At 35.0% G+C, this 26,445-nt stretch overlaps 2 protein-coding genes across 2 annotated transcripts; both read left to right on the forward strand.

Annotated features, from left to right (window-relative positions):
- Positions 1 to 522: 522 nt before the first annotated feature.
- On the forward strand, positions 523 to 9,810 carry LOC128218859 (mitochondrial fission 1 protein-like). Its single transcript, XM_052926593.1, has 5 exons — positions 523 to 653; positions 7,263 to 7,395; positions 8,025 to 8,104; positions 8,388 to 8,493; positions 9,073 to 9,810. Exons 1-5 carry the CDS (start codon positions 609 to 611, stop codon positions 9,159 to 9,161), a joined length of 453 nt encoding a protein of 150 aa, XP_052782553.1. The 5' UTR covers positions 523 to 608; the 3' UTR covers positions 9,162 to 9,810.
- Positions 9,811 to 13,034: 3,224 nt separating this feature from the next.
- LOC128220492 (tubulin beta chain-like) lies at positions 13,035 to 25,461 on the forward strand. The gene is made up of 5 exons (XM_052928912.1): positions 13,035 to 13,177; positions 20,727 to 20,835; positions 22,341 to 22,592; positions 22,938 to 23,041; positions 23,869 to 25,461. The coding sequence occupies exons 1-5, from the start codon at positions 13,121 to 13,123 to the stop codon at positions 24,688 to 24,690; spliced, it is 1,344 nt and encodes a 447-aa protein (XP_052784872.1). The 5' UTR covers positions 13,035 to 13,120; the 3' UTR covers positions 24,691 to 25,461.
- The last annotated feature ends 984 nt before the right edge of the window (positions 25,462 to 26,445 follow it).

Genomic DNA, 26,445 nt, shown 5'->3' on the forward strand with positions numbered 1-26,445 from the left:
AATTTTATTTAATATATATCATATTTTTTTTGTATGAAGACCTATTTAATTGAAGCAAACATAATGTATACAAATCAAGCTTAATAACATAATCATCGGGATACAGTGGTATAGGTGTCCGCCTCTCACCCAAGAGGTTGGTAGGTGCGATCCCACCAAGGGTTCTTTCTCAGGACCTCTCAAAAAGCACACGGTATTGATTTCTGCCCAGAAAATGGAATCGAGCGTGATTAATATCAGCTGAAAGTCGACTTTGAATCGAGCGTGCACATAGCTTACTGTCAAAGCCAGTAACCGGTGACTAATCTCACCCTACACGTGCTGGAAATATCTGCAGTAAATGTAACGGCTTAGCATCCCGGTATCAATACCATGTTCTTTAACCGTGAAATCCACAAATTCAAACTCTTTAATATGATAAGGCGACCCCGACGGCCTAGTAAATACAGCGATAACTTTACTAAAAGGGGGAGTAACCGATGTGTAGAGATTGTTAAAAGTGTTGTCTGTTACAAACAAAATCGATTAACCTATTCGTTGAAAAGTAATCAAGTAGACAGAAACATAGAAATGTCAATTTCATTAAAGAGCATATGAAATAGTACAGAATGGAAATAATATTGAATGACACTGTTGATCCAAAGGATTTAAGGGTAATGAAACGTTCTCCATGATTTTGTCTGTATTTAATGAGATTATTACGCTGTACAAGGTGTTTAAATATGAAAGTGCATATATTTACGGACGATACAATTTTTCGGATATCTAAATATCGGGTACATAGAATTACCGGAATCTCCCTAACTACCAAAATCCACCGGAATCTACCGGAATCCCCTGAGAAATAACTTAAATTTAAAACTTAATATTGTTTTAGTTTATATAAATGTTTGGAGGTGTTTTAATTATTTACTACCCATTATATATCATTATGAGCGTATGTACGTACATACTATCTGAAAGGGTACGGGGATTCCGGTAGTTTTCATGTCAGTATACAACGACTATAATGAGTATAAGTCTGTATTTAAGGAATATGGATAAGGATTCCGGTAGTTTACCGCTGATTATGTTATGACCAAGCTACCGGAATCCCCTGTGAATTACTAAAATGACTAAATTTCAATACTATTTCAAGTATTTTAATGCTTGAATATAGAATGAAGTAAGAGTTTTAATCTAAAAGTGACAAGGATTCCGGTAGTTTACCGCTGATTATGTTTTGACCAAGCTACCGGAATCCCCTGTGAATTACTAAAATAACTAAATTTCAATACTGTTTCAAGTATGTTAATGCTTGAATATAGAATGAATTAAGAGTTTTAATCTGAAAGTGACAAGGATTCCGGTAGTTTACCGCTGATTATGTTATGACCAAGCTACCGGAATCCCCTGTGAATTACTAAAATAACTAAATTTCAATACTATTTCAAGTATTTTAATGCTTGAATATAGAAAGAAGTAAGAGTTTTAATCTAAAAGTGACAAGGATTCCGGTAGTTTACCGCTGATTATGTTTTGACCAAGCTACCGGAATCCCCTGTGAATTACTAAAATAACTAAATTTCAATACTGTTTATAGTATGTTAATGCTTGAATATAGAATGAAGTAAGAGTTTTAATCTAAAAGTGACAAGGATTCCGGTAGTTTACCGCTGATTATGTTTTGACCAAGCTACCGGAATCCCCTGTGAATTACTAAAATAACTAAATTTCAATACTGTTTCAAGTATGTTAATGCTTGAATATAGAATGAATTAAGAGTTTTAATCTGAAAGTGACAAGGATTCCGGTAGTTTACCGCTGATTATGTTATGACCAAGCTACCGGAATCCCCTGTGAATTACTAAAATAACTAAATTTCAATACTATTTCAAGTATTTTAATGCTTAAATATAGAAAGAAGTAAGAGTTTTAATCTAAAAGTGACAAGGATTCCGGTAGTTTACCGCTGATTATGTTTTGACCAAGCTACCGGAATCCCCTGTGAATTACTAAAATAACTAAATTTCAATACTGTTTCAAATATGTTAATGCTTGAATATAGAATAAGGTAAGAGTTTTAATCTAAAAGTGACAAGGTACCGGTAGTTTACCGCTGATTATGTTATGACCAAACTACCGGAATCCCCTGTGAATTACTAAAATAACTAAATTTCAATACTATTTCAAGTATTTTAATGCTTGAATATAGAAAGAAGTAAGAGTTTTAATCTAAAAGTGACAAGGATTCCGGTAGTTTACCGCTGATTATGTTATGACCAAACTACCGGAATCCCCTGCGAATTACTAAAATAACTAAATTTCAATACTGTTTCAAGTATGTTAATGCTTGAATATAGAATGAAGTAAGAGTTTTAATCTGAAAGTGACAAGGATTCCGGTAGTTTACCGCTGATTATGTTATGACCAAGCTACCGGAATCCCCTGTGAATTACTAAAATAACTAAATTTCAATACTATTTCAAGTATTTTAATGCTTGAATATAGAATAAAGTGAAAGGAAAGGGCTTACTAGGTCTTCATTGTATTACCACCCTAGTGATTAAGGGCCCCAACAACAGGTACACGGCGTATACAATGAAAACTTCGTATAGCTTAACTATCCTTCTTCGTCCGTTTTGTCAATGTAGTAGTTCTGTCATTCACCTTCCTTCTTCTTTGTCCGGGTTTCCTACCAAGGGTCTTTGGGGCCACAAGTGTAACCTGTCCGTTAGTTGACGTCAGTAGACGTGGGTTCGTGAACAGGTGATTGCGGTACTTGGAAAAGTGCCGTGACCTTTGTTCTAATGTCATAGTAACCCAGTCTGTTTTAGTCAGTTTGAACTTTTCATGAGTCGGGGCAAGTCGGAACTCGCCCGTGCCGATTATGGCACTGCGGAGTTCGGCAAATTGACTATATTATTTCTCAGGGGATTCCGGTAGCTTGGTCAAATCATTATAATCGGCAATCCGACCTGCAAACTACCGGAATCCTTGTCACTTTCTGTATATGGAAATATGATTATAAAGGTATACCTCTTAGTACATAACATATATTAAAGCTTAAAAATACCCCAAACAACATTTACGTATAGTTTAATTAGATTTTGGTACCAAAAACATTTCAGTAAAGTTTAATTATTATTTCTCAGGGGATTCCGGTAGCTTGGTCAAATCGTTATAATTGGCAATCCGACCTGAAACTACCGGAATCCTTGTCACTTTCTGTCTATGGAAATATGATTATAAAGGTATACCTCTTAGTACATAACATATATTAAAGCTTAAAAACATCCCCAAACAACATTTAAGTATAGTTTAATTATTATTTCTCAGGGGATTCCGGTAGCTTGGTCAAATCATTATAATCGGCAATCCGACCTGCAAACTACCGGAATCCTTGTCACTTTCTGTATATGGAAATATGATTATAAAGGTGCACCTCTTAGTACATTACATATATTAAAGCTTAAAAACATCCCCAAACAACATTTAAGTATAGTTTAATTATTATTTCTCAGGGGATTCCGGTAGCTTGGTCAAATCATTATAATCGGCAATCCGACCTGCAAACTACCGGAATCCTTCGGCTTGTCACTTTCTGTATATGGAAATATGATTATAAAGGTATACCTCTTAGTACATTACATATATTAAAGCTTAAAAACATCCCCAAACAACATTTAAGTATAGTTTAATTATTATTTCTCAGGGGATTCCGGTAGCTTGGTCAAATCATTATAATCGGCAATCCGACCTGCAAACTACCGGAATCCTTGTCACTTTCTGTATATGGAAATATGATTATAAAGGTATACCTCTTAGTACATAACATATATTAAAGCTTAAAAATACCCCAAACAACATTTACGTATAGTTTAATTAGATTTTGGTACCAAAAACATTTCAGTAAAGTTTAATTATTATTTCTCAGGGGATTCCGGTAGCTTGGTCAAATCGTTATAATTGGCAATCCGACCTGAAACTACCGGAATCCTTGTCACTTTCTGTCTATGGAAATATGATTATAAAGGTATACCTCTTAGTACATAACATATATTAAAGCTTAAAAACATCCCCAAACAACATTTAAGTATAGTTTAATTATTATTTCTCAGGGGATTCCGGTAGCTTGGTCAAATCATTATAATCGGCAATCCGACCTGCAAACTACCGGAATCCTTGTCACTTTCTGTATATGGAAATATGATTATAAAGGTGCACCTCTTAGTACATTACATATATTAAAGCTTAAAAACATCCCCAAACAACATTTAAGTATAGTTTAATTATTATTTCTCAGGGGATTCCGGTAGCTTGGTCAAATCATTATAATCGGCAATCCGACCTGCAAACTACCGGAATCCTTCGGCTTGTCACTTTCTGTATATGGAAATATGATTATAAAGGTATACCTCTTAGTACATTACATATATTAAAGCTTAAAAACATCCCCAAACAACATTTAAGTATAATTTAATCAGATTGTGGTAGATTCCGGTGGATTCCGGTGGATTCCGGTAATAAGGGGATTCCGGTAATTCTATGGACCGCTAAATATCCGTATTGCACCACCAGTTTTTTAATAATTGAATTCAATATTCCGTATAAATGTATCGTTTCTTTATTACCATTAATGTAAGAAATTTTCAAGTAAAAGTTATCTTGAAGTTTAACAAAACACAAGAATTGGTTAATAAACTGGTATCTATCTAGCTAGTCTAAAATAAAAGACGTGTTATACGGGATTCTTCCAATCCCTAACGTCTAAACGGGAATGTGCAAAAAACGGGGGTGTTTTAAAAATATTGAAATTGTTTTAAGTGAAGTATTTTATGGTTGAAATTGATCATAAAGAGTTATATTCATATTTTACCATGTACTTGAAATGTTATTTTGCACTAAACAAGCATTTAATGCATTAAAACAAGTTGTTTACCTTTCCAATAAAATGAAAGTTGACTGACACAGACAACAATTATGCGAAGGGGAACAACTCGATACAATCGTAATAACTCGGCCTCCTCCGACAAAGCTTCGAGATAGACCTCGTTATACAATCGTAACAACTCGGCCATGGCCGAAGTGTTCCGAGCGATTTAAAACTGTGCCCAAAAGCCTTGCAGGTGCCCTTCATGTATATATCGTTATGTTTTGACAGAATGAAATGAAGAAAAGCCGTCAAACTCATAATTATAAGTTGGATATTTATTTTTTGTGTACGGAACTAATATAAAATAACATTATCTGGTAATATTTCTTGTTTTTATTATATTTTATAGACGCAATATGCTTTAACCCGGAATCCTGATCGGAACAACTACCCACTTTTGATACTAAACAATTTGTACGTGAAGGATTTGCCATATCAAAAATCTAAAAAAAATCCGTCAACGTACAATTATTTGGACTACTATCTAGCTAAAGAACTTCAGCGAACACGTTATATATTACCTTTTTGGATGTGTTCGCTGAAGAGAACGCCATATCCAAACCCTACCAGAATTCGTGACATTTTTATGTCATGCTGTTATTTCACTTGTATGCATTGTACAGACATAATAACTGTATCCCCAGGTAAATGAAGTAAAATGTAGTTCACAAACACATTTTCAAAACCAAAAAGCGCTTTAAAGATAGTTGATTTAGCATTTTAATAAATCCTATTACAAGCATTCCTTATCTAGGTCATAGTTGTGTTCAAATTAAATCACGTGACGCCAAGATTTTCAGAAAATACCCATGTGACCTACATTTGACCTCACAAATGTAGTGTTTATATTGCTGTTATTTTTTCTATTCCGAATAATTAGTAAATAACTAATAACAAATTTGGAATAAATAAATTGTTTTTACTTATCAAAAGGTATTTTCAGCCTTACTGCAATTGGATTCAACTAAATGAACAATGTGAATCTGATGCTATAAATAGAATCCATCGACGTCATCATGGTCATGTGACTGCATTGCATCATCACACTCAATTGTTTCTGGTTGACTTTACTATGGGGGTTACGCCATAACTTTAATGTGTTGTAAACATCAAAAAAATAAATATCAAAATTAAAGTTATGGAAGCCAGAACTAGTATCTATCTATCTTAGTCCAAATAATTGTACGTTGACGGATTTTTTTAGATTTTTGATATGGCAAATCCTTCACGTACAAATTGTTTAGTATCAAAAGTGGGTAGTTGTTCCGATCAGGATTCCGGGTTAAAGCATATAGCGTCTATAAAATATCATAAAAACAAGAAATATTACCAGATAATGTTATTTTATATTAGTTCCGTACACAAAAAATAAATATCCAACTTATAATTATGAGTTTGACAGCTTTTCTTCATTTCATTCTGTCAAAACATAACGATATATACATGACGGGCACCTGCAAGGCTTCAGGGCACAGTTTTAAATCGCTCGGAACATTTCGGCCATGGCCGAGTTGCTACGATTGTGTAAAGAGGTCTATCTCGAAGCTTTTTCGGAGGAGGCCGAGTTATTACGATTGTATCGAGTTGTTCCCCTTCGCATAATTGTTTTCTGTGTCAGTCAACTTTCGTTTAATTGGAAAGGTAAACAACTTGTTTTAATGCATTAAATGCTTGTTTAGTGCAAAATAACATTTCACTTACATGGTAAAATATGAATATAACTCTTTATGATCAATTTCAACCATAAAATACTTCATTTAAAACAATTTCAATATTTTTAAAACACCCCCGTTTTTTGCACATTCCCGTTTAGACGTTAGGGATTGGAAGAATCCGGTATAACACGTCTATTATTTTAGACTACTATCTATCTCTATCTCTGTTTAATGTCAACTCCTCTTCTGAGTGTTACTGACATGAAATGTGCGCGCCGGCTTGTTAGTGAAAAAAATAAAACACTGCTGAGGCAAATCACATCAGAAAAGTGGTGGTGGTGGTATATCGAATTATGGCTTTGATATCAAGAATTGTGTTATCGGGGAAATCAGAAAACCCTGTAGAAACTACTCGTTCAATCATTATCTTAACACCTACCCACAAGCTGTGAATCAAACACAGAAAACCTTCATGAGAAATGAGTACTCTTACCACTACACTAACTGAATTAATTAATAATTAATTATGGCCGTCATTTACTTGAATACAAGACTGACAATTGAGGGTATTTTAGTTATTCTCATGATTTGTCAATTAATAATTAAATGAATTAATAAATCAATTTAACAATTAATTTATGATTATGATAAATTACCATACAATAAGACATTTAATTAATTATTATTTGCAGAACTTTCGCCACCAGTATGAGGACCAGTGTGGGCGGGGAGTTCCGAGTGAGAAGGCACAGTTTGAGTATGCCATTTGTCTGGTCAGGAGTAAACCAGAGATGGATGTGAAGCATGGAATAGCTCTCCTTGAAGGTTCATAGTAATATTGTTAACCCTTGATGTATAGCCTATTTTCATATTATTCAGCACTATATTGTATGGCTCACTACATAAACATGTAAAGGAACGTTTTAGTAATGGCTAAGTCTAACATGCAACCTTAAATTGGAATGGCTAGTCAGTGTAAAGTGCCCTTTCTGCAGAAAGAATGAATTCCTATGGAAAGTACATGCAAAATACACATTTTAATTCAATTTCAATTAACTTTTGTTTTAGTACATGAAATAAAATATGTTTGTTCTTTTTGCACATTTTGGATAATATTTGGCAGATATATTTGAGATATACATATTTTGAATTATTGGAAACTATGAATTCCAACCAAGGAAAGGTGCTTTCTGTACGAATTCGTCCTTTCTGCTTGCTCAAAATATGCAAACCACAGAGAAATTTTCCAAATATTATATAATTAAAATCTTTTATTTATTGTTATATATTGATATATATTTGATTTAAAATATGCAATTTGTAGGTACACTCCAGATTAATATGTACTTTCTAGGGAAAGTGCACGTCCCTCCTAGTAGTCATATCTGACTTGAAGTTTGTAAAAGTTAGTTATCTTTCGTTTACTGAATATTTTTTTTATAATTTTTTTCAAGACTTGTGCAAACGGACACATGACAGTGATACAAAACGAGATTGCCTGTATTATCTGGCCTTGGGCAACACAAGAATAAAAGTAAGTCTTTGTGTCTTTATATATCATAGTTAACTGTAGTATCTTTTAATAGTGTCTGATAATTACACAAGTTCTTTTTTGAACTGATTCAATTTAATAACTTTTGTGAGTTGATTACTTTACCTATCAAAAATTAATTTTGTAGCAGGCTTCTTTGAGTAACATTCTTTCAAGTAGAGGTAAGGGTTAGTTTAGGGTTTTAATCATTCATATCAATGCAAGAAGGTGATTGTTTATTCTTTTTTACAATTGTCATTTAATGTGTAAAATCTTCTCATTTCAGTTCTATGAGGCTGCATTGCGGTACTGTGATGCATTTTTAAAGATCGAACCTCAGAACCATCAAGTACGGGACCTACAAATGCATGCGAAGAAAAAGTTGAGAAATGGTACAGGCTTAAACAAATGCAACTTTAAACTAAATTTATTTACTTGTAAATATACAAGATTTTTTTTCTGAATTTAGCAACATATTTGAATTATTACTATCAAATTATTGATATTAATGTATATTAATTCTTATAAGAAATATTCAATTTTTAAAGCAATAATAAGGTAAGGCTAACATTGACATTTATTTGGATACTTAATAAGGAAGGGATGTATAAGGCTTCGTAAAATGAATATATAATGAAACCAAACTTCTGGACTAGGTACAAAGTATAATTTCTACTTTACGAAAAATAAGTTTTGTCTTTAATACATAATGTGTTTGATAAGTCTTTTAGGTACATATTTATCCAGTTTATAACTTTAATATAACCATCACATACTTTTCTGTATTACACATGTGTAATATATTAAATATTGCTCTATTTCTATTGATCACTAAAGGCTCACTTATTTATAAATTTCCTGAACTTGTTGTTTAAAGTAGTGTTCTATATGACATCTTGTGACAGTTTCTATAATATATAGAAATAATTTTGAGATTCAATGTTCATAATTGGGATTATGGTTTATTTCAGAGGGTTTAACTGGTATGGCCATTGTGGGCGGTGCAGCGCTAGCCATTGGCGGTCTTATAGGGATGGGTGTGGCCATGGCCAAGAAATGATACGCCTTATCGGGCATGTTGTCTTCGTGAACTTAAATTAGGTGTTTAACATCATATATTGTTGTGACTAAATTTCTCTCAGCAAAGAAATGAGGCCCTGACCAAAGCTTACTTGTATTCGATTTTACCTTTAATATTCCCGATAAATCAGTATGAATAGAATCTCTCATCAATTACAAATGTATAACTATTATGCAATCTAATACAAGCCAAATCCATGCTGGTTTTGTTAAAGTGTATGATTTAAAATGATATTCTCATAGCTATGTGATTTTGAGGAAATTTTCTATACATTATAACGATTGTCCCTTTGACAAATGTTGAACATTAAGGTTCATATGGTATTTTCATATAAGTTTAGCAATATTGATTATTTTTGAAAAATGCTTTTAACATTAAGGTTCTAATGGTATTTAAATATGAATCGAGCAAAGTAGTTGAAAAACAATGATACATATTTACAGTTCCGTGATACAAATTACTCAAGTCATTGTATGATTATTTTATTCACATATTAAGGTTTTTTTTGTCTACATGTTTAATGTTATAGATATATGTGCTATTGTTGTAATTATTTGTTTAAATGTGTCTAATCTAAGTCAGTATGTATGTGTATTATCTCTCAATAAATTTGTGATGAGATTGTGAATCAGATGTTGTGTTTTAAATTATTTTTGACTTCAATATATGTATGATTATCTATGTAAACAACTATCATTATCATACCTTGATAAACTTATGAACCTTGATCTTAAGATAGCGTATAAGGCCAGATGACAATTAGAACTATCCTCGACAGAATACAGGACAAAATTGTACACAAAACTTGGCAGTATACAAGACATGGCTGTATATAGGACATGGTAGTATATAGGGCATGACAGTATAAAGGGCATGTCAGTATATAGGACATGTCAGTATATAGGACATGTCAGTATATAGGACATGTCAGTATATAGGACATGACAGTAAATAGGGCATGACAGTTTACAGGAAATGGCAGTATACAGGACTTGGCAGTATATAGATCTTGGCAGTGTATGGGGCATGACAGTATACAGGTTTTGGCAGTATATAGATCTTGGCAGTGTATGGGGCATGACAGTATACAGGTCTTGGCAGTATATAGATCTTGGCAGTGTATGGGGCATGACAGTATACAGGACTTGGCAGTATATAGATCTTGGCAGTGTATGGGGCATGACAGTATACAGGTCTTGGCAGTATACATAACATGACAGTATATAGGATTCAAGACTAAGAAGTATACATGACATGACAATATACAAGACTTGGCAGTATAAATGGCATGACAATATACAAGACTTGGAAGTATACATGGCATGACAATATACAAGACTTGGCAGTATATATGGCATGACAATATACAAGACTTGGCAGTATATATGGCATGACAATATACAAGACTTGGAAGTATACATGGCATGACAATATACAAGACTTGGCAGTATATATGGCATGACAATATACAAGACTTGGCAGTATATATGGCATGACAATATACAAGACTTGGCAGTATACATGACATGACAATATACAAGACTTGGCAGTATATATGGCATGACAATATACAAGACTTGGCAGTATATATGGCATGACAATATACAAGACTTGGCAGTATACATGACATGACAATATACAAGACTTGGCAGTATATATGGCATGACAATATACAAGACTTGGAAGTATATATGGCATGACAATATACAAGACTTGGCAGTATCAGAGAAATGGCAATATACATGACCTGACAATATACAATACTTGACAGTATCAGAGAGATAACAATATACAGGACATGAAAATATACAAAACTTGGCAGTGTAAAGGACATGACAATATACAACACTTGTCAGTGTTCAGGACGTTACAATATACAATACTTGGCAGTGTATAGGACATGGCAATATGCAATACTTGACAATATACAGGACATGGCAATATGCAAGACTTGGCTATATACAGGACATGGCAATATACCAGACTTGGCAATATCCAGGATATGGCAATATACCAGACTTGGCAATATCCAGGATATGGCAATATACCAGACTTGGCAATATCCAGGATATGGCAATATACCAGACTTGGCAATATCCAGGATATGGCAATATACCAGACTTGGCAATATCCAGGATATGGCAATATACCAGACTTGGCAATATCCAGGATATGGCAATATACCAGACTTGGCAATATCCAGGATATGACAATATACCAGACTTGGCAATATCCAGGATATGACAATAAACAAAACTTTTCAAGACTTGGCAATATACAGGACATGACGATATTCAAGACTTGGCAATATCCAGAACATGACAATATACAAAACTTGGCAATATACAGGACATGACAATATTTAAGACTTGGCAATATACCGGACATGAGAATATTCAAGACTTTGCAGTATACAGGACATGACAATATTCAAGACTTGGCAATATACAGGACATGACAATATACAAGACCTGGAAATATACTGGACATGACAAAATACAAGACTTGGCAGTATACAGGACATGACAAAATACAAGACTTTGTAATTTCCAGGAAATGACAATATTCAAGACCTGAAAATATACAGAACATGACAAAATGTAAGACTTGGCAATATAATGGACGACATACAAGACATGAACATATACAAAACTTGGCAATATACAGGACATGAAAATATACAAAACTTGGCAATATACAGGACATGAAAATATACAAAACTTGGCAATATACAGGACATGAAAATATACAAAACTTGGCAATATACAGGACATGAAAATATACAAAACTTGGCAATATACAGGACATGAAAATATACAAAACTTGGCAATATACAGGACATGAAAATATACAAAACTTGGCAATATACAGGACATGAAAATATACAAAACTTGGCAATATACAGGACATGAAAATATACAAAACTTGGCAATATACAGGACATGAAAATATACAAAACTTGGCAATATACAGGACATGAAAATATACAAAACTTGGCAATATACAGGACATGAAAATATACAAAACTTGGCAATATACAGGACATGAAAATATACAAAACTTGGCAATATACAGGACATGAAAATATACAAAACTTGGCAATATACAGGACATGAAAATATACAAAACTTGGCAATATACAGGACATGAAAATATACAAAACTTGGCAATATACAGGACATGAAAATATACAAAACTTGGCAATATACAGGACATGCCAATATACTGTACTTCACAATCATGCTACAGGGAGTGACAATCTACAATATTTGTCAATATACAGGACATGATTGACAATTTACAATACTTTGCAACATTAAGGACATGACAAGATTACAGAGTATGACATTATTCAGGACATCACAGTATATACAATTATGGAATGCCTATATAAATGAAGTTGTATAGGGTGCGACATTTTACGCAACACGACTCTCTATGACAGTATATATACACCTGGCATGTCTTACTTCCTTGAAATCACAAGATTAATTTTCAGAAAACAACATCAACCATTTTATGCTTTTCCATTGAGCAGTTTGCAAATGATCTATGTTTGAAGCAATACCAACATTGTAAGTTTGAATTAATGTATTGTTCACTGCCAAACACTGTTCATTGTCGTCTGTGTGCGTAAAATGTTCAATAATAAATCACTCAACGTGAAAGAGAATAAAGTCTGTGTAAAAGGGAGGCAACTAAATATATAATTTATATGTGTTTCAATTGTCTCCCTTGTGAAGACCTGACTGCTGAGTAATGTTTTTATTTTAGAAAATGACGTAATTGTTCATGCTTTTTGACCTCGATTCTGCGCAGACGATATTTATTGTATCGTCTGATACAGCGCATGCGAGCATCCATCAGTTTTGTAGCGAGCGCCAGGGAAAGAAGAAGAGCTTCCTTAGTTCTTGAAAGGAACGAATTAAACAAACAGAATGAGGGAAATTGTGCATATACAGGCTGGCCAGTGCGGAAACCAAATTGGTGCCAAGGTTTGTGTTGTTTTTATATATTTTGTATGATAAAAATAAGCGTTTCAATACACGAACTCTCAATTTATATATATTTTTGAATGTTTCACGCAGTGTTGCTTACAGGCAATTAAGCTATACTCATGTACATTTTTCATGGATGAAATACTGATTAAAGCAGAGTGAAATGATACAGAAAAATGGAGGAAATGAATTATGTAACTTAACGCACGCCAATAGTGTGTCAGCGTTAATAAGGTTTAGATAATCGGAATATACATCCGATTTAACTGTGTGGGTTAAAACAAGTTAAAACGATCTATTGAACATGTACGTTAGAATAACAAAGACAGCTCAGTGTAAAACGTAAGTTGCCATGCCAACCAATGAGTCACGGAAATTTTCCGGCTGCAAATTATTACGAGTTCGAATTTTCCTGAGAATGTGACTCAGCCAGCATGATTAACAGACTCAATAATGTGTTGGGATTGGAATCCTTTCTGGAAAAATCAACATCGTTAAAACGTGTTTCTGTATTATTGTGTATAGCATACTATGTGTATGCTTGTAGGAATGTATAGAAAGCCGAACCAACATAAACTAGAATTTAAAGAGCTTTTCAAAAAATCCAGATCTCTTTTAATGATTTGAAGACATTTTTAAATCAATTGAAGACATCTTTATTTGATTTGAATAGGTATATAGTTATTTGTTGCTATCATAAAATAGATATAATTATTAAATAATTGAATTATAGAGTTCGTCAAATAAATCTTAGAAAGCTTTAATACTATAAATGGGCCCTATAATTCAACTGTTGACGGCATTATATCGGCTTAATTTGAAAAAAAACACAACTATATATAAAAATAGATTTTAGATACATGTATCTCCAATTAGAGGTCTCTTATTGATTTGAAGAGTTCTATAATTCAATTAAAAACCTCTTCAATTCAGTTTATTTAGAGATATCTTCAATTGAATTTGGAGAGTGTCTCTTATTTACTTGAGACTATAATTAATATAAAAAAGACCTGTTTCAATGAATTAAACGGTCTCTAATTACTACAGGAGCTCTTCAAATATTTGACTTTATGTATATTTAGCGTTCCATAGGAATGAGTCAGTTATAATTGATCTTGCTTACGTTATACATATGTATAATTTATCTCGCCGTAAGCAAAACTTTGTACTTACTGTTTAACTAAGTTTGATAATATGTGAACTTTATTTTGACCCTGTGGACTTACTGTATATATCACGCATCAGTTTATTGTATCACTATCAAAGCACATCTGATTATTGCATAAAGCATGTTACTTGTACCAATTAAAACTGAATTAAATCTCCATTTTAGCATAAAGCAATACTGATGCTGGAACTCTTTGATATCAAGAGGTGATTAAGTCTGCTCAAACTTTGGTTTCAAACTTATAATGTTACCAAAAATTACGTGCAATTCAACAATATATACATACATGTAGGTGCTGAAATTGGCAACCGTTATTCAGAAATGTGTTGTGCGGTTTGCTTGAAAGTGTAACACTTAATCACAATAAGACGAAATAACAAACCACACCAGGTTGCGGGCTTTAAATCAAGTTTGACTAAAACTAGGAAGCGAATAATTTGTCAAGATTGACATAAAAAGGGAAACGAAGTATTAACCAAGTTTGACCTACGTTTAGAAAAGGAATCGAAGTATTAATCAAGTTTAACTTAGAAAAGGAAACGAAGTATTAATCAAGTTCAACTTAGAAAAGGAAACGAAGTATAAATCAAGTTTGCCCTACGTTTAGAAAAGGAAACGAAGTATTAATCAAGTTTGACTTAGAAAAGGAAACGAAGTATGAATCAAGATTGACTTATAATAGGAAGCGAAGTATTAATCAAAATTTAATTACATTCAGAAAATGAAACGAAGTATTAATCAAGTTTGAATTAAATTAAGAAAAGGAAACGAAGTATTAATCAGGTTTGACTTAGAATAGGAAGCGAAGTATTGATCAAGTTTGAATAACATTAAGAAAATGAAACGAAGTTTTAATCAAGATTGACTTAGAATAGGAAGCGAAGTATTAATCATATTTGACCTAGAATAGGAAGCGAAGTATCAATCATATTTGACCTAAAATAGGAAGCGAAGTATTAATTAAGGCTGACTTTGAACAGGAAGCGAAGTATTAATCAAGTTTGGTTTAGAACAGGAAGCGAAGTATAAATCAAGTTTGACTTACATTAAGGAAAGGAAACGAAGTATAAATCAAGTTTGGCCTAGAAAAGGAAGAGAAGTGTTAATCAAGTTTGACTTAGAACAGGAAGCGAAGTATAAATCAAGTTTGGCTTACATTGAGAAAAGGAAACGAAGTATGAATCAAGATTGACTTATAATAGGAAGCGAAGTATTAATCAAAATTTAATTACATTCAGAAAATGAAACGAAGTATTTATCAAGTTTGAATTAAATTAAGAAAAGGAAACGAAGTATTAATCAGGTTTGACTTAGAATAGGAAGCGAAGTATTGATCAAGTTTGAATAACATTAAGAAAATGAAACGAAGTTTTAATCAGGTTTGACTTAGAATAGGAAGCGAAGTATTAATCAAGTTTGAATTAAATTAAGAAAATGAAACGAAGTTTTAATCAAGATTGACTTAGAATAGGAAGCGAAGTATTAATTAAGTTTGACGTAGAACAGGAAGCGAAGTATGAATCATATTTGACCTAGAATAGGAAGCGAAGTATTAATTAAGGCTGACTTTGAACAGGAAGCGAAGTATTAATCAAGTTTGGTTTAGAACAGGAAGCGAAGTATTAATCAAGTTTGACTTACATTAAGGAAAGGAAACGAAGTATAAATCAAGTTTGACCTAGAAAAGGAAGAGAAGTATTAATCAAGTTTGACTTAGAACAGGAAGCGAAGTATAAATCAAGTTTGGCTTACATTGAGAAAAGGAAACGAAGTATTAATCAAGTTTGACTTAGAACAGGAAACGAAGTATATATCAAGTTTGACTTACATTGAGAAAAGGAAACGAAGTATTAATCAAGTTTGGTTTAGAACAGGAAGCGAAGTATTAATAAAGTTTGACTTACATTGAGGAAAGGAAACGATGTAAAAATCAAGTTTGGCTTAGAAAAGGAAGAGAAGTATTAATCAAGTTTGACCTAGAATAGGAAGCGAAGTATTAATCAAGTTTGACTTAGAACAGGAAGCGAAGTATTAATCAAGTTTGACTTAGAACAGGAAGCGAAGTATTAATCAAGTTTGACTTAGAACAGGAAGCGAAGTATTAATCAAGTTTGACTTAGAACAGGAAGCGAAGTATTAATCAAGTTTGACTTAGTTTGAGAAAAGGAAACGAAGTATTAATCCAGTTTGGCTTAGAACAGGAAGCGAAGTATAAATCAAGTTTGACTTACATTGAGAAAAGGAAATGAAGTATAAATCAAGTTTGGCTTAGAACAGGAATCGAAGTATTAATCAAGTTTGACTTAGAACAGGAAGCGAAGTATTAATGAAGTTTGGCTTAGAACAGGATTCGAAGTAGTAATCAAGTTTGACTTAGAACAGGAATCGAAGTAGTAATCAAGTTTGACTTAGAACAGGAATCGAAGTATTAATCAAGTTTGACTTAGAACAGGAAGCGAAGTATTAATCAAGTTTGACTTAGAACAGGAAGCGAAGTATTAATCAAGTTTGACTTAGAATAGGAAGCGAAGTATTAATCATGTTTGACCTAGAACAGGAAGCGAAGTATTAATCATGTTTGACCTAGAACAGGAATCGAAGTAGTAATCAAGTTTGACTTAGAACAGGAAGCGAAGTATTAATCAAGTTTGACCTAGAACAGGAAGCGAAGTATTAATCAAGTTTGACTTAGAATAGGAAGCGAAGTATTAATGAAGTTTGGCTTAGAACAGGAATCGAAGTAGTAATCAAGTTTGACTTAGAACAGGAATCGAAGTAGTAATCAAGTTTGACTTAGAACAGGAAGCGAAGTATTAATCAAGTTTGACCTAGAACAGGAAGCGAAGTATTAATCAAGTTTGACTTAGAATAGGAAGCGAAGTATTAATCAAGTTTGACTTAAAATTAATCAAGCTTGAATCAGAATAAGAAGCGAAGTATAAGTTAAGTTTGTCTACGAATAGGAAGCTAAGTATTAAGTAAGTATTAATTTATTAATTAATTAAGCTAAGTATTAATTAAGTATTAATTTATTAATTAATTAAGTTCCACTTAATTAAGCTCTAAAATGGTATTCTTTAATTACTATGTGAGAATATGAAGCTACATATAAATAAAGTTTGACTTAAAATCAAAACTAGCATCTTTTAATATTTTTTAACATCAGTCATTTCTACGAAATTCCGGAACAGCTGATCTCAATTTTGAATATAAGACCAGGCCGGTTTTCATTAATAATGTTGTCTACATGTATCATATTTTAGAAACAACATACGCCAGCTATTTGCTAAATCCCTTTGGTTGGCGTTTTATCCGCAAAGCAAACAATGGGAGTGTATTCATGAAGTCGTATGTTTTAGTCTCGTTGCTGATGTTTCATTTCGTTGTCATGGAGACGGGTTGTACTCGAACGTCGAATATTTGCAGATCAGCTGGTTATTTGCGAGTGCTGTCTGAAATTGATCGAAGCTCCTGTAAATAGTTACAGGCCGCTCCAAGAATTCTGTATTGAACCATACAAATGTCATTCACCGGGGTTTCCACAGCATTTCGGATTAATATACCCATAATATCATCCGGTCCGGGATAAATTCTGACCTTTCGGCATCTATGTATAGTGGTCACATGATTATGGAACCATGTTAGGGACATTTTGGTCTCGTCATAAAACAACCATATAATTGTGGGTAGGCGTTATAAATCCAAACATTACCTTAACTGACTGATTGACTGACTGACCGTCCGACCGACCGACTGACTGGCTGGCTTACTGAATGGCTGACCGACCGTCCGACCGACCGACTGACTGGCTGGCTGACTGATTGACTGACTGACCGTCCGACCTACCGACTGACTGGCTTGCTGACTGAATGGCTGACCGACCGATTGACTCACCGACTGGCCGGCCGGCCGACTTACTGTCTGACTCACAGATTGATTATGCATTATGTTTTCTAAATTTGAACAATACCATAATAGATGATTCTAGCATGTCCATTTACTTTGCAGCTGACGATCGATTTGATGTCGTTGCCAAGAAAATATGGAATCATTCACATTTCATGGACCTGACTTCTAACATGTTTAAGTGAGACTCGAATAAAATACTCTTAGAAAATGCAATGTAGCTGCCTAATTAATTACTTTATATAAACAAGTGACGTTTTATTAAAATTTCCTAGGTGTGATTTCGTACCCAAAATACTGCTGTTGATTAACTCTTTAGGGTACGAAAGGGTTCCTATGATCATTGAAAAAGCGACTGCTCCTAACTAGGATAAACTTACTTAAGTCAAAATAGTTTAAAACATTCATCGGTCAGTACCATTTAATTAACAAAAAACATTGTCTGACATTCTTGAAATATCTCAATTCATGATCTAAATAATCGATTATTGGTAAATGTATGAAGTATATGTATGTAATTACCTTCAATTCCCAAGCCATCTGTCGAATGGACATTAACTATATACATCAACAGCTTCGGCGTGCTTTGAAGATATTTATGGTGTTTCCTGGTCACAATGAATTATTCAAAAGGCCGATGTTTGCGGTGTTAGACAACATCGTATAAATATATAAAAAGCAAGACAGCAAATTCTCAAAGGAAATTAAATATTTAACATATCAGTTCTACAGAAAATATTGTAAAAGTTTATACGAAGAGTTAACACGGCAGCATCACGCCATATGTTATATATGACCTTGGCCTGTGTTATGGAAATAGAAACTATACATTCATATTGAATTACAATATGTATTTACTGGAACACTGTTCATTGATTTAAATAGGATGACTTTCATTGGTTCCAACAATTGTTTTTAAAAAACAAGATTTAAGCTACCTGTCCTGATTTAAAAGCAATGCATTGTATTGCTATGCATAAAACATCATTTGTACTCTTTCTTTAAATAAATTAGTTCAAACTTTCATTATATTGTGTTTTTAGTACATAAATGAGAGAGAAACTGCCATCGATCTGCCTAACTGGGATGAGTTGTATTTGTGATCAGAGATACAATTTTCGTTTCGCTTCAGTTCTCAACCATTACGTCTGATGATAATCAGAAACATTCCTTGCATTCCAGTTTTGTGTGTGTCATATGTTAAGCTTAGAACTTGAACTTTACAAAGAAGACAGTGTTTTAACGAATCTGATAATTACTTCAAAAAAAAAAAAAAATGATCCTTTTAGTTTAACCTCATCTGACGTCATGTATCGTGAGTAAGGAAAGTAACTATTGAACAAGTAATCACAATTCATTATTGTTGTATAATTGTAGTTGTCTGGTCTTGGGACTTGAGTCTAATGCTAGAAAATAGTTTAATATAAGATGGAACTGAAAGGAAATATCAAAGGCAAAACATCACTCACAAAAATGGCATTACGATACTACTGATTGCAAATGAACTCAGCATTTCAAGTTTTTGAAGCATTGTATGGTAGTGACCCTCAGTCCGCTTTATCAACAAATGTATCCTCTATAGCCAGTTCATGGACTCGACAGCGATTTGGCATATACTTTGACCTGTCACCTGGAACTCACTACTGGGCAGGCGGGCTCATATCCCGCAAAGCGTTCATACATGTACAGTCTGCATACATATCACTTCAACTGACCAATTAACTCGTAGCTTTAAATATGGTTCGGAAGAACTATTTAGTGACATACGGAACTATTTGAAGCCGATATTGGGGCGGTACGAGTTGGTCGTCTCTTCGCTGCAAAATGAATCATTCGGAACTCCTCGGTCATTTTCCATCTTAAACTGCCTCGGATGTGTATGGACGGTTTACAATGTCAGAAATCTATACAATTGACTACGCTGCAAGGAGATCGCGTAGTAATTTCAATTTAGCAGTTGAACTTAATGACGTTACTCTTGGGAATCCTAATTATTTATGCAATAAAACTCTTCACTGACAATCAATTTAAACCTAGACATACAAACTACACGTAAAACACTACAATAATTAATACTTTAATTAAAATTCTACGAACTTCTTCTACTGATGTACTAGCATAAATACGAGTTTTTTTTCGGGGGAAAATGGCCGAGGTGTTCCGAATGAAATGACATTGTGATCGTGCTTTGTATAATAGTAAGAGCCCCCTTTAACAAAGTTTATTTGCAAACGGTAGTACGTCTATTCAAGTAGATACGTTCTCTGTCCGGTCTCTATAACCCCTACCCTCTTGTTATAGTTTTGGGAGGTGATATCTGACGAGCATGGCGTTGACCCCACCGGCACTTACCACGGGGACTCTGACCTTCAACTGGAGCGTATCAACGTCTATTTCAATGAGGCCACTGGTTAGTATTTTTGTCCGTTTTTGAGGCTAGTACTTACGTGACTCGTCACGTTTATTTTGCAGTTCTGGGAGGTGACCGCTGATGAGCACGGTATCGACCCCACGGGCACATACCATGGGGACTCCGACCTCCAGCTCGAGAGAATCAACGTGTATTTCAATGAGGCGACAGGTAACGCCGCACACTGTCATAGAAGTGGGTTTTGATAAATATAATTAGTGATACATGGCCTGTTCACCGCGTATAAAGGGGACCGAAATAAGGGTTACTGAAGCAAATTACAAAAATAAATAACTTTCTTCCTCAAATGTCTGTCAGTAAATTTCAAGACACACTTAAAGCTTTATCATTATGTAATGCTGCATACATGCACTTAGATCGAGTGTAGTTTAATAATCATGTCCGGGTTGTAATTTTGTCATGCAATGAGACATTTTCCAGTTAGTTTGCACATGTATTTGGTAGATAAAGACGACGCGTCGCGTGCTAGACCCACGTCCCTATTTCATATGCAGTCCTCCTCCGCACTTGACGTCAACCATCAAGGGACTGGCAAATGCATTCGAAACTCCTCGGCCATTTTTATCGAAAACAACCTCGGATGTATTTGGACAGTTTACATACTCAAACAGCGGTCCGTTTAAGTCCGCTGAAAGAAGATCGCGTAGTAATTTTATTTAGCAGTTAAACTTAATGATTATACTCTTGGGAATCGTGATTATGTTTGCAATAAAACACTTCACTTGCAATCAATTTTAACTTGGATCAATAAATACAACTCTAATACAAAAGCACTACATTTAATTAATGATAATGATATAATTAAAAAAATACGAACTATTGATGCACCGGCATACATCCGAGGTTGTTTTTAATAAAAATGGCCGAGTAGCTCCGAATGCGGCATATGCTTATAGTTTATGATAGCTATTCCTGAATAAAGGCATACTAGTTATTGCATAATCAATTTAATTTGATGGCACTTCGGGTATTTCGTTATTAACTATGACATCTCTCGTTATTCAATCCTTTATTCTGCACCGGCAATGGATTACGAACGATTAAGAAGTGATCGATTTAAGCAAAAGAAGATAGTTCTAAAACTTTAATTAAAGCAATCCTTTATGTTGCACCGGTAATGGAGTATGAACGATTAAGAAGTGGTCGATTTTAGCAAAAGAGGACAGTTCTAATTAAAACCTTTGTCTAAAGCAGTTGCTATTTTGTGATTCATACAATGCAGACTTCAGGTGACTCACTGTTACGTCTGGTTATACATTTCGGCGAATTATTGCAGCAGCATTGATCAGCATGTGCAGCTGGCGCTGCCATTTGGCTAACATCCACATTTTCCAGTTCAATGGAAAACCGGTAAATTGGATTTTAGCAGAAATTGACAGAAATCAATGGAGAAAAAAGACAATACTTCGTTCATATCGCTAACAATTCATTTTTCTAGAGATGTTCAACATATCAAGGCAGTACTTGCTATTCAAGTTTCAGCGCTGTATAGATTTTCTCCCCCAAAATCGTTATTATTATAATAAGGTAATGATATAGAAACGTATAGTCATCGCTAGCACATATACAAGTGTGCCTTCGATCTCCTTATAACTAACTTTATAATATTACTAACATATCATGCTCCTGCTAAGTCTCACTATTCTCTCCTTCAGGCGGTAAGTACGTCCCCCGGGCGGTTCTTCTCGATCTTGAGCCCGGCACCATGGACTCCGTGCGCTCGGGACCCTTCGGCCAGCTCTTCCGACCGGACAACTTCGTGTTCGGACAAAGCGGCGCCGGCAACAACTGGGCCAAAGGTCACTACACAGAGGGCGCTGAGCTGGTCGACTCAGTGCTCGATGTGGTACGGAAAGAGTCGGAAAACTGCGACTGCCTCCAAGGATTCCAGCTTACACACTCCCTAGGTAGGCGAAGGGTAACGGTCTTCAAAGGGATAAGCGAATTTTACTCATTGTTAGAAACGAATGAATGCAATCTTTATTTTATATGTTAGAGAAATGCAAAGTATTTTTATGTCTTGTACACAAAACATGAGTTCCAAAAATATATCGATGAACTTTTATTTTTGCATAAATTAACTTTGCTATAAATCCTCGTTTTTGCAAGAATCCACGTTCCGTATTGTACATGCATTTTTGGTCCACCATTTCGTGAAATGCAGGGGTACATGGTTCGCTTTGCACGAGTCCATGATACGTATTGCGAGTTTGCATGGTCTTCGTGCAAGTTTGAATGTTTTGTTTTTGTAGGTGGCGGCACCGGGTCCGGTATGGGAACGCTCCTTATCAGCAAGATCCGTGAGGAGTACCCCGACAGAATCATGAACACATTCTCTGTCGTGCCGTCACCTAAGGTGTGTATATCTTCCACATATACTGCATTTGAAATAGACTGAAGGTTCTATTGTGTTCTTTAAATAATCCTTATTAACCTTTGTTACTACATATACACTCGTCGAATATCTACGGCATTTGATTTGCCCTTGCCTCGTATAGCGGTGTGTAACTAGGCCGTGTATACCACCAATTCAAGCTTTCGACGGGCCCTTCTTTTCCTACTTTTCCCTTCTTTTTTTGTAAGGCTCCTACTGTTCCTCACATTTATTTGAGAAAGCCCTACTATTCCTACTTTTTTGTAAAAATGGTTCGAGAAATGATAGAAAATTCTAACTCAATGCTTTTATTGATATAATCTAAATCTTGAATTTAATAAAAAAAAGGCTATTTCTAGTAATTGTGTAGGATTTGTTTGATGCAGTGGGTTTCCAGTACTGCAAGAGAGGTTCTATGATAAGAATAAGTGGTGCATTTTGACAAGTGAGAGACATCAATTTCATGTTCATCTGCTCATCCTGTGGCTGAATCTTTCTTGAAACACTGGTTTCTTAGCAAAGATAACTACATGTACATTACAATTAATGAATAGGTTTAGTAGTCAATTATTTGCATCCAAAAAAGTAAAGTAAAGAGCCCTTCTATCCCTACTTTTTGCTCTAAATTAAAATATCCATACTTTACGTTTTCAAAGAATTCCTCCTACGTTTATCCCTACTTTTTTGTTATTGGTCACGTAGAAGCCTGCATCATTGAATATCTTAAATTTGAAATTCTTTGAAATATATACTAGTATTTAGCTTTAATAGACTAACACCTTCTCAAAGCCCGTTGCTTTTACTTGCAGGTATCCGACACAGTCGTTGAGCCCTACAATGCGACCTTGTCCGTCCACCAGCTGGTCGAGAATACAGACGAGACCTACTGTATCGACAACGAGGCTCTCTACGACATCTGCTTCAGGACTCTTAAGTTGACCACCCCGACCTACGGTGACCTCAACCATCTCGTCTCCGCCACCATGTCCGGAATAACAACGTCTCTCCGATTTCCCGGTCAACTGAACGCCGATCTGCGTAAATTGGCCGTCAACATGGTGCCCTTCCCCCGTCTCCATTTCTTCATGCCCGGGTTTGCTCCTCTCACATCCCGCGGCAGCCAACAGTACAGGGCGCTCACCGTCCCCGAGCTAACCCAGCAGATGTTTGATGCTAAGAACATGATGGCCGCATGCGACCCGCGTCACGGTAGGTACCTGACCGTCGCCGCCATGTTCCGTGGACGCATGTCCATGAAGGAAGTTGATGAGCAGATGTTGAACGTGCAGAACAAAAACACCAGCTACTTTGTGGAGTGGATTCCTAACAACGTAAAGACCGCTGTCTGCGACATCCCGCCCCGTGGCCTGAAGATGTCCGCCACCTTCGTTGGCAACAGTACCGCCATCCAGGAACTGTTCAAGCGCATCTCAGAGCAGTTCACCGCTATGTTCCGGCGTAAAGCTTTCCTCCATTGGTACACTGGCGAGGGCATGGACGAGATGGAGTTCACCGAGGCCGAGTCGAACATGAACGACCTGGTTTCCGAATACCAGCAATACCAGGACGCCACCGCCGAAGAAGAAGGCGAATTTGACGAGGATGAAGAAGAAGGAGAAGAAGCAATGTAAATCCAACATCGACAGTGTTCGGTGCTAATCGAATTCCGGAAGACTAACCGACGTCCGAAAGATCCACTATCCGGGCTACCAAGTTTCCGGAAATATTCTGCATTTTCCGATCATCATCGTTCGATTATAAGAACATGTAAAATACAAGCATATTATTTCTTTTAATTAAAGCAACTTTGTCTAAAGTAATAATCTTTCATCTATAGATGTTGTATGCTTTGTATTTAGCTTATTTTGCCTTTTAAGCTAACTGTGCAATACGTTTGCTTTGAATGTGTTCAGAAATATTAAACACAGTTAAATATCATGTGAGTAGGCAAATCTGGATCAAATGTACCTCATAAGTTCTGCTTCTTAAAGGGTCTCTCTTAAAGAATGCAGCGCATTTCTTTCCCAATATTTTCTGAAATTGAGTTGAGTTGAGTTAAACTGAAAGTTGAACATTTAGGCTTAATATTACTTTATGTAAGAACAAATTTACTCCTTTTGACTAACCGTTGTTTCAAACTGGTTGTTCACACTACATGAAAATATTAAAATCTATTTCTAACCTTATGCGACAATCGGAACTCCTCGGCCATTATCCATTATCCCGAAGCTTGCCGGAGATAGCCGAGTTCTTCCGATTGACTTTAAAAGAGTCCCTTTGATCATTTTTACCTGTCATCAGTTTTTGTAGCAAGTTTTATTTGCTGGTATGTGATATCTTAGGACCATTCATACACATTTCTGGTCATTATTCTTTAGAATAAACCAGTTAGGTCAACTAAAGTGTTCTTTTATTTTTCATGAAGGGGTTCCAAGGTTTAGATTAATTCTGAAATCAGGATCGAGGGCTTGTACTATTGAACCGTTGTAATGATTGATTTTTGCTCAAAAAAAGGTAGGAGGTGCCTTAAAATGAATACTTATGTGATTGAAACTATGCGGAAATGGATATATAATCTTTGTAACAATATTGGGACAATAACCGGCTTAAACTGTTTTTGGAAGACCTTCCTGTTGATAAAGTATCATATATTTTGGATAAAATTAATTATTTTAGCTTGTTGGTATTGCGAGCTGAAAACTGACATGTATCGCTCTCGATCCGTTTCCTGGGCTCAAAAGAGGAATGTGTCATTACATTGAAAGGATAAGAGATACTTCCCCTTGTCGGTCTCGAACCCACGGCCCGAGGGCGAGAGGCGGACACCTATACTTTTTGAACATATCGAGCCAAGCGGGAATGTTTACATAGATTAAAAATAAATCGGTCCTTTACATCAAGGCCAACGAGGAAATCGAGCCAAGCGATATTGAGCCAACAGGTTTCCACTGTATTAATTATTCTAGCATGTGCATCAGTATTCGAACCCTTTTAATTCTGACGAAAGGCACCATGAGTACTTGTATGATTAGCTTGAAATTACCAGGCAAACTATGGAATACAAATACGGGCACTTCATTGCAAACTCGCTCAAAAATACTGGAATCAGTTGAATAAGGGTAATAACGTATCCAAAAGTAGGTCACCGTCGATTGAAGTACCAACACTATGTAAACTATTCGATATAGTGGTTTAATTCCGGACGGATGGCTTATTAGAGCGATTAAGCCATTACACAAAAGCAAGGGATCATCCATGGACCCACAAAGACCAATCACACTTCTAAGTTGTCTAGGCCAACTATTTACGTCTATTCTTAATGAACCCATTAACATGCCCCTCGGTGAAAATTATTTATTAATATATACATTTCCGTTCGAAAGTTA

The sequence above is a fragment of the Mya arenaria genome, chromosome 15 (genome assembly GCF_026914265.1).
Source record: "Mya arenaria isolate MELC-2E11 chromosome 15, ASM2691426v1".
Lineage (NCBI taxonomy): Eukaryota > Metazoa > Mollusca > Bivalvia > Myida > Myidae > Mya > Mya arenaria.

Coding starts and splice junctions, on each gene's coding strand:
- LOC128218859 (XM_052926593.1), top strand. CDS start 609: ATGGAAATAATATTGAATGACACTGTTGATCCAAAGGATTTAAGG. Junction 654..7,262: donor TTGATCCAAAGGATTTAAGG/GTAATGAAACGT, acceptor TATTATTTGCAG/AACTTTCGCCACCAGTATGA. Junction 7,396..8,024: donor TGGAATAGCTCTCCTTGAAG/GTTCATAGTAAT, acceptor ATTTTTTTCAAG/ACTTGTGCAAACGGACACAT.
- LOC128220492 (XM_052928912.1), top strand. CDS start 13,121: ATGAGGGAAATTGTGCATATACAGGCTGGCCAGTGCGGAAACCAAATT. Junction 13,178..20,726: donor GAAACCAAATTGGTGCCAAG/GTTTGTGTTGTT, acceptor TTTATTTTGCAG/TTCTGGGAGGTGACCGCTGA. Junction 20,836..22,340: donor GTATTTCAATGAGGCGACAG/GTAACGCCGCAC, acceptor TCTCTCCTTCAG/GCGGTAAGTACGTCCCCCGG.